This window comes from Schistocerca cancellata, chromosome 8, assembly GCF_023864275.1.
Source record: "Schistocerca cancellata isolate TAMUIC-IGC-003103 chromosome 8, iqSchCanc2.1, whole genome shotgun sequence".
Lineage (NCBI taxonomy): Eukaryota > Metazoa > Arthropoda > Insecta > Orthoptera > Acrididae > Schistocerca > Schistocerca cancellata.
The window spans coordinates 54,117,974-54,127,929 of NC_064633.1; the positions used below are offsets into that span (position 1 = coordinate 54,117,974).

General features: G+C 46.6%; 1 protein-coding gene across 1 annotated transcript in view; it reads right to left on the reverse strand.

The window, feature by feature from the left end:
- LOC126095334 (ras-specific guanine nucleotide-releasing factor 2-like) overlaps positions 1-7,206 on the reverse strand; it is a 1,914,760-nt gene extending 1,907,554 nt beyond the window's left edge. The window contains exon 1 of the mRNA XM_049910139.1: positions 7,063-7,206. Within this exon, the coding sequence (XP_049766096.1) occupies positions 7,063-7,206 (144 nt within the window). The remainder of the gene's footprint in view (positions 1-7,062) is intronic.
- Positions 7,207-9,956: the final 2,750 nt, after the last annotated feature.

A 9,956-nucleotide genomic window follows, 5' to 3' on the forward strand; every position in this document is an offset into this window, starting at 1 on the left:
GTTTAAGTATTATCCAGCGTTGCTATTGATTGCTAAGCGTTCCCATTACGTACAACTCTTTACCTCTTGTTCTGTATGACACGTAGTTTATACACTGTGTTGAGCGTCCGCCAGTGACGTTCCTAATAGGCTGAAGTGGCTTCTAATTCAATCTGTCTAATGTAACAGTAAAGATTTTTTCCAGTATTTCTTTCTTGGTATGCTCGTGAAATAAGTCACAAATGTTTGTAGAGTGCGAGCACACAAGATGTGATCGTTACGTATTAATACGCAATCCTTTTCTTCTTCTGCTGCTACCGCCGCCTTTTCTCACTGCTCTTAGACGGTCAGCGTTGTCACACAGACCTCGGCCATGCCGCAGCTGTATGCCCATCCCAACGCCACCACGGCCGCCGGGACGGGATATGTCAATGTCCAGAGTGGCGCTACTGTCCAAGTGCGATAACGATTTCCTAAAACATGTTTGTGCAGTGTATATCCGAGGCGGGACGGGCGACCATCCCGGTATTCACCTACGTGGATGTTGAGAACCGCTCACAAAACACACCCGATCTAGCCGACTAACCGGGACCTCGTTGACAAATCGCGAGGCTGATTCTATCTGGGCCATGCCCGTATCCCTGTATCCCGAAATCGGCGTGTTAACGCTCTCGAGTGTCCGGGCGTCCACAGATTCGTATGCGCTGAGGTCCATATATAAAGCCTCCGAAGGAGCTACAGACGAAGTGAAGGGGCTATGTGTTACTTGATAGTAAGCAACTCAGAAGCAGTATCCTTCCAGTATCAAACACTGGCTTAAGGCGGGAACGATTTTCCGAAATAGCTCAGATTAAATGATCACATAACTAATCGGTAAAATGAAGTACAAAACGTGAAATTCAATTAACGCAAGAATGTAATCTCATAATTGTGTGAAGGCTTTTTGGTAAGACTTTTGGCCATAAATTGGAGACGTTTCTCTATCAACAGAGAAACTAGAGATGTAACTAGCTGTAATGGAAGACAGAGATTGGTAGATATGTCAATTTCTTGTTCACAGGTGTCTTGTTCGCACTGAACATACTTACAACAGTTTACCGGTTTCAGCTCTTCTGAGCCATCGTCGGAATCTATAACTTATTACAAAAGTGAGGGATCGAACAGTCACCAAACACCAGTCTTGTTCACTTGGCATTAACTTCACATGGATGTCAAGTGACAGAGATGGACATTAGACGACTGATCGACGTATTACTTTTGTAATAAGATAGAGGTTCCCATGATGACTCAGAGGTGTAGAAACCGGTTAACTGTTGTAATTCGATCCCGTGCGATGGCTAAAAGTTTGAATACAAAAAACAACTTCGCATAACAGACACCGTGCTCAAACCTGAAACTGTCGAATTTAATTCAATATGTCAGCTATTTTCGATGTTGGCTGTAGCTTACAGCGTTGGTGGGGACGGTTAGGTCTAGGCCTAAAGGTACTGAGGACCGCATTGGGAGCCGTGCGCTGAACTAAGGCAAACCAAGAAGCAGTTTCAGGAACTTAGCGGTGCTGACGAAATGCTGATGCCGATGAAGTAAAGGCTGCAAAAGGATAAGAGTAGATGATAGAGAGAAAGAGTGATGGTTGGCTGATGTAAAGCTGACGAAAATGCAGAATGCTACTGGATACGCGTGTGCGGATTATCCGTGCACAGTTAGGAGACATTTAAAAAAAAGAAAATAAATGAATAAATAAAAATAACGAAGTCTGTAACAATTGGAACGAATATTCTCGTTTAGAGCACACAATTATGTGTGTGAGCCTTTTTTTACAGCTGGCAGAAGATGCAACAAGTTCGGCGGAGGAAGGTGACAGCCAGAACGCCACAGAAGAACCCACTGTCTCGCACACAGAGGCACTGAAATGCGTTGGTCTGGTAACAGAGTATGCAAGACTGAATTCATTGAGTTTACCAACGTTTTGGCTCTCCGGTAAATTAGATCCGCTGTCACAAAAATGTAAGTAACAAAACAGAATTAATTTATGAAAAGAACGACATTTTGGTCACTCTAGAGACTCAGTGATCATTCAAATGCTTCTCTTGAAAACAGTTAAGTTTTGGCAGAATCACGCACAATTTCATCAAGAAATTAGCGGTTTCTACCGTCACCGATAACACAGCATAATATGGATGCAATAGTAAGCTCCAAACACTGTGAAAAGTACAGTGACTTTTTTTCGCAGTAGTTGAAGACAACTACCGTAGTCAGGTGATTTTCGAAAATATAAGAAAGACTGACCTCAAGAAGTCTTAATTAGAACGATTATTTTCTTTCAGAATATAGATTTCTTAGTCCGAAGACACACATGCAGGAAACATTCACGAGTGGTTAAATGGCGATGCCTAATAACCGAGATTTGACCAGCTAAGTGGCTCAGGTATAATCCAAAAAGTCTGTTCGATAGAGGAAGAAAATGACGAGATAGAAGAATATTTTATCACGCATAACGAGACGCTGAAATGCTTTGATCTGTATCAGAGAATGCAGAAGCAGTGGACTCGTATTCGGGAGGACGACGGTTCAATCCCGCGTCCGGCCATCATGATTTAGGTTTTCCGTGATTTCCCTAAATCTCTTCAGGCAAATGCCGGAATAGTTCCTTTGAAAGGGCACGGCCGACTTCCTTCCCCGTCCTTTCCTAATCCGATGAGACCGATGACCTCGCTGTCTGGTCTCCTCTCCCAAACAATCCGAAATAACCCAATGCAGAAGCGATGTTCTGGCTTTCTGGGATATGAGAAACTTAGTCACAAAAAAAGTGAATGTAAAAAAGGAACAGAAAAAATGAATGATTATTCCCCAAAAATAAAATGACACAAGGGAGTATGAAACACGGTAGCCGGCCGCTGTGGGCGAGCGATTGTTGGCGCTTCAGAACCGCGCGACTGCTACGGTCGCAGGTTCAAATCCTGCCTCAGGCATGGAACTGTGTGATGCCCTTTAGGTTGGTTAGGTCTAAGTAGTTCTAATTTCTATGGGACTGATGACCTCAGATGTTAAACCCCATAGTGCTCAGAGCCATTTGAACCATTTGAGACACAGTGTATTTTAAGCCTAATTTTGTAAACAAGTCGCAAGTTTTCGACGAGTGCAACGTACGTATTACATAGAAATTTCAAACGTGACATGAAGCATTTTTTGTGAAGACAGGAAATACGAGTTACTGGTAAAATCATGGCCCTTTTTATCAGTGTTTTTTGTTTATGCGTGCAGTCTCTAGCCCTCATTAATCTGCATAATATTATCGAAAACATCAGAGAGATTCTGGTAATATTTAATGGCTGCTAGTGACATCAAAGGTAGTATCCATACACTCATGGAGAGTCGTCGGCAGACTACGAATAACTATAGGTGCGCGCGCCAGGGAAACGTATTGGAACCCTTACTGTTAACGTTGTATAACGGGCTATATTAATAATCTCAGATTTTTGGCATACAATGCGCTTACCTACATCGAAGTACTGGCTGAATATAGCTTTATTAAAATTTAGTCGGATCCCAATAATATTTCAAAGAGGAGCAAAGATTTGGCAGTCTGCGTTAATATTCGGAAATGTAAGCTTGTGCACTTCAGAAAAAAAAAACTTGATATGTTATGGCTACATTGCCAGTGAGCTACAATTGGAATCAGTTATCCCATACAAATAAATGGGTGTAACAACTTTTTTGTGATGTGATATACAAAGATCGTAAAGGCGCAATCACTAAGTACTAGGAAAATGCAACTACTCTAAGGTCGCACTTGAATGACAGATCCTAGAATTGGAAGGAGAATCAGCATTGGCCGTATTTTTTTGTTTTATTATCCGCAAAATCGATTTTCGGTCACTTAGTGACCATCCTCAGTGCTAGAAGTTAAGAATTTCACATAACGATCAGAGAGTATAAAACAGAAAATCACAACTACACCTGCGTGTGAACATAACAGTTGGTAGGAACATACCTGTAATATACAATTAAAATTGGTTGGCACTGGTATCAACAAGCTTAGAGCGATCACATAAACTGAGGCCGCTGTTTACATGCACCTGTTCAGCAGACCTCGGTGTGATAGGGCTTGGAAGGCCCTCTATGTGACATGTGTCACGTGAAGACTTAATATTACTGGTTTTGCAAGATATTAACACAAAATAACTCTTGTGCATTTGTAAATCATGAAGTAATTCAAATTTAAAACGTACATAAAAAACATAGCAGACGAAGAGGAAGGAAACATCTACAACATATTGGCGTATTGTTTTTGAAAAACCAACTTACAAAACATATAACAGAGCGATAATAAGTTGTCAGAGTGCAGGACAAGTAAAAGAGAAAAAGACAAGGAAAACGAATAATATATGAATAACATGAAATGAGGTATAACACAGTTTTTAAAAAAAAAAAAAAACATAATACCCACCATATGGCGTGGGAAGTTAGAAATACAACGTTCGTGATTTACATAAAATGTTACGTTAAGACTAATGAGTCAAATATATAAAAAATAGTAATAGTACGAAAATTCAATTATGTAATAATTAAAATGCCGTGAAACACAATATTCATTACAAAAAAGTTTGTAGGTGTGGATAAACAACTTTGTTATCATATTTAACAGACATGATGATGTACCTCTCGTTTGTCCCTTTGGACAAGCTAACATTATTATAACAGTGGTTATGATCGTTATGTGAAATTTTTAAAGTTTTATACCCTCTGATCGTTATGTGAAACTTTTAACTTCTAGGACTGAGGATTGTCACTAAGTGACCGAAAATAGATTTTGCGGATAATAAAACAAAAAAATACGGCCAATGCTGATTCTCCTACCAATTCTATCCAATATTTGATCGTGTTGCACAGAATACTCCATGGCATCGCCAATCAATAAGATCCTAGAATGTTATGGAAGCTGTACCCAATAGTACTAGTAGGTGACGCTGAAGGTATTAAAGGAAGGAGTGTGAAATCTTGTGGAACTTAACTGTTAAGGTCATCAGTCCCTAAGCTTACACACTAGATAACCTAAATCACCCTAAGGACAAACACACACACCCATGCCCGAGGGAGGACTCGAACCTCGGAGGGGACCAGCCGTTCAGTCCATGACTGCAGCGCCTAGGCCGCTCGGCTAATCCCACCCGGCATAAAAGGAAGGACAGTAAGAATGGTGACATCTTTGTTTGATCCATGGAAGAGATGCTCGGAGACGCTGAGAAGTCACAAGTGGCAGGAGCCTGAAGATGGACGCCAAGTTCCCTACGGACCCTACTTTCAAAGTTTCGAGAACCATCTCGGGTGAGAAATCTAGAAATGTACTGCAACCACCTGCCATTACTCCCGTGGTGACTGCAAAGACGAGATTGACTCGGTTGCGGTACACTGCAATAAGTCTTTCCGCATTCCACGCGTAAACTTGGAACGTCTAATTAGAAAAATTAGTGAATTACTGTGCTGGTAAACCCCTTACGTTATTTGATTTTCAAACAGCTAAGGAAAACTGAACGTACTCAGACATTCGTCTCTTTACTTATTCTGATCATCACTAAACTGACACACAATATTTTTAGCGCAACGCAATCTGACTTTTAATAATCCCTACAAAAGAATGGCCCTGATTAACCTATACCTTTCATGGATCACTTACCTGACAAAAATCTTCATCACTCGAACTATTGCAATACAGCGAGCGCCAATACTGCCAGCTAAATAAAAGATTCTAACTACTGAAGTCACTAACTGCTGATAGGCATAGTTAGCAAATGAAAGATTTTGATAAAGAAGAAACAATGTATTTACCTTACTGGTGTTCAAAAGTCATAATGTATATATCAGTTCATGACATCCAGTCTTACAAATTTACTGTCTCTGATGGACACACGTCGAGATCATCCGCTCTCAAAACTTCGGCATCTCTCTGCCCACATCCACCACTGCTGGCGACTCACCTCCAACTGCGCAACGGTACGCGCTGTTAACAGCCAACTGCCCAACACTACAATAGCAAATTCCAACAATGCCACCCAGCCACAGACTGCACACAGCACAGCCAGTGATTTTCATACAGAGCGCTAGGTGACGTTACCAACATAAAAACCTAAACAGCCTACTTGCAAACTGAACGGGAAGAAGAGCCAGTAACTAGTACAGAGGGAGGTACACTATGTCATACACCTCACCAGGGGTTAGATGTGGATGTACTAGGTGGACAGAGTAAAACTGGCGTTCAAAATATGTCCTGCACCTTCAGGTAGGCAACCTATCTTACTTTGCCCGTCCGCGGAGCTCACGATGGATGTTGCTTTGCCTGTTTCGAAGTACATGAAAGATTTCCGCTCCATTTTTATTTTGCCTACCGCTTACAGAAAAGGGAGTTTGATGTACTGGTAACATCGCACGAAAAGGAGCATTAGCAGTGGTAGAACTGAGGAGGAGGTGAAGATGAAATGAAGAGGTGGTCGTTCAAATGGTTCAAATGGCTCTGAGCACTGTGGGACTTAACATCTATGGTCATCAGTCCCCTAGAACTTAGAACTACTTAAACCCAACTAACCTAAGGACAGCACACAACACCCAGCCATCACGAGGCAGAGAAAATCCCTGACCCCGCCGGGAATCGAACCCGGGAACCGGGGCGTGGGAAGCGACAACGCTACCGCACGACCACGAGATGCGGGCTGAGGTGGTCGTCTTAGATATTAATGGATCACTACCCGTTTCGTAGCACTAAAAGCCACATCATACATTATAGGCTTTCGCGGCTGGTATTGTCTTCACTTAAAACTTTCGGGCCGATAGGCCGTGGTCGGAGTATAAAACTCTCCCCTGACGTTTCGTCTCCGGCTGCGGCAGACGTCCTCGGAGGTACACCAGTTCGCCGCTGTACCTCGGAGGATGTGCCCCACAGTAGGAGATGAAACGTCAGGAGAGAGTTTTATACTTCGACCGTGGCCTATCGGCCCGGAAGTTTTAAGTGAAAAGCCACATCTTGAGGTGGACACACGCCTACAACATTAGAGCAAAGAAGGCCGCGTTTGTGGGGGTGGTACCGACCTGGTAGAGGACGAACCAGCGCAGCTGCCACTTGGTGCTGTCGGCAGTGCGCTTGTGCAGGTAGCCGGCCAGCGAGTGGTCGTAGTGCGCCTTCTCCGACAGCATCAGCAGCTGGTTCTCGTTGACCCTGACGGTGCGCTGCATCTTGGGGCTCAGCATAGCCGCCGCCGCGAGGCTGCCGCTGCCGCTGTGGTGAGCCGTGGCTGCGTGTGCGTCGCCGGCGCCTCGGCTGCGGTCGGTTTAGTGTGGCGCCCGCGGACGCCGGGCATGACGCGGTCGACGCCGCCGCTCTCCGCCCTCTACTCGCCGGTCCGCAGCGCAGCGCCTGCCCTTCTAGGCTGGACGGGTGCTGCGCGGAAGAGACCCGGTACCACAATAGACAGCACAACTGCGTCCTCTGGGCAGTGGCTTTTTCGACTGTCGAGGGTCTGTAATAATCTGACGGTCTTTACAGTGTATACGATGAGCTCTTCGCGATATGTAGATGCACGTGAGGCAGTTCCATTAAGAGAGCTCAAACATTTATCACTTAGCAAAAAAAAGTCCTCGAAGCGAAGTTTATGTTTAGGACTGACAGCTCGGTTTAGACGCAGGAACTGAAGCGTACGCGAGCAGCCGCCGACTACAGCTCATTCGACAGGACGCCCCTAAAAGGATAAAAGAATGAAACAGGAGTAGTTTGCTCGCGCAGTTCACTGGAGTCCTCTCTAATGTTTCCTCTAAGAGGTTGGTAAAACCGTACGCTGCCGTGTTATTCGTTCGCGTAGAGTGCCTGCAGTGTTAGTGGCTGTCGCTGTGGAGACTGGATTCTCACAGGCGGCGGCCGGAGTGGTCCGAGCGGGCGGCCTCTCCCAGGGCCTCTACGTGCAGCACGTCTTCCGCGCTGAGGGCGTGCGAGGCGAGCAGCAGCAGCGACAGCGGCAGCAGCAGCAGCAGCACCAGCAGCAGCGGCAGCGGCCACGAGCACCACGCCGCCTCACCGTGCCACCTCGCTTCGGCCCATGGCATCTGAGCCGCGGCCGTCTCCAGCCGCCAACACTCCCGATTCCCACTTCCCTACAACAGATCGACGGCCAACCCTAACCGGGTTTTTTTTCTATCTGGCAGGCTGGCCTACCACGTGTCCGGTTCGATCTAGTACCAATGCACTGAGAATCGAGCAAAGTCCGAATATAGTTGAGTATACTGTCGAGACAGAAGAAAATAATCGCCGTGTGATCACAAAGTAGGTGCAGGAATAGGAATTAATGAGATCTATAAGCGACGAATTATAGAGCAATAACAGTGCTACGGTTTCGATCGCAGGCAATGCTACTGGAGGTGCCGAGGAGATTAAACCCTTTACCGCTCTACAGAGTTCCGCAAATGTTCCGATTTCTCAGAGGCCAGCGGAGGTAACTGCGAGGCCGGGCCGGGCCGGTGGCGAAGCAGCGAGCAACAGGTAGCGAGAGTGCGGGCGCGCAGCGGCGTCGCGAGAGCGTCCGACGCCTGCCCTGCCGTCGGGTCGCAGCGCGCAGCGCACAGTGGCGGCGGCGGCGGAGGCGGAGGAGGCGGCGGAGGCGGAGGCGGCGGGAACGCGGGCGCACTCGAGCGCCGGCGCCGGCGCCGCCGGTGACGTCACGCGCAGGCGCGCCCGGCAGCTCGCCGTGCCCGAGTGCACAGCCGGCCTGTTGCGTCACCCCAGAACCCGTCTTTGATTTTGTAGCCGTTGACCTACCACTGGATGCCGGTCGCGTCTGCGTATCTGGTCCGTATCGTCGGACCGGTTCTACAGTTTACATCTTTCACGACACAACCACACGACCATTTGACAGTGACTGCTTTCTACACTACTGCTAGACCAACAATAAATGCAGATGATTAACGGGTAATCATTGGACAAATATATTATACTAGAACTGACAAGTGATTACATTTTCACGCAATTTCGTTGCATAGATCCTGAGAAATCAGTACCCAGAACAACAACCTCTGCCCGTAATAACGGCCTTGATACGCCTGGGCATTGAGTCAAACAGAGCTTGGATGGCGTGTACAGCTACAGCTGCCAGTGCAGCTTCAACACGATACCACAGTTCATCAAGAGTAGTGACTGGCGTATTGTGACGAGCCAGTTGCTCGGCCACCATTGACCAGACGTTTTCAATTGGTGAGAGATCTGGAGAATGTGCTGGCCAGGGTAGCAGTCGAATTTTCTATATCCAGAAAGGCCCGTACAGCACCTCCAACATGCGGTCGTGCATTATGCTGCTGAAATGTAGGGTTTCGCAGGGATCGAATGAAGGGTAGAGCCACGGGTCGTAACACATCTGAAATGTAACGTCCACTGTTCGAAGTAGCGTCAATGCGAACAAGAGGTGACCGAGACGTGTAACCAATGGCACCCCATACCATCACGCCGCGTGATACGCCAGTATGGCGATGACGAATACACGCTTCCAATGTGCGTTCACCGCGATGTCGCCAAACACGGATGTGACCTCCATGATGCTGTAAACAAAACCTGGATTCATGAGAAAAAATGACGTTTCGCCATTTGTGCACCTTGATTCGTCGTTGAGTACACCATCGCAGGCGCTCCTGTCTGTGATGCAGCGTCAAGGGTAACCGTAGCCATGGTCTCCGAGCTGATAGTCCATGCTGCTGCAAACGTCGTCGAACTGTTCCTGCAGATGGTTGTTGTCTTGCAGACGTCCCCACCTGTTGACTCAGGGATCGAGACGTGGATGCACGATCTGTTACAGCCATGCGGATAAGATGCCTCTCATCTCGACTGCTAGTGATACGTGGCCGTTCGAATCCAGCACGGCGTTCCGTATTACCCTCCTGAACCCACCGATTCCACATTCTGGTGACAGTCATTAGATCTCGGCCACCGCGCGCAGCAATGTCGC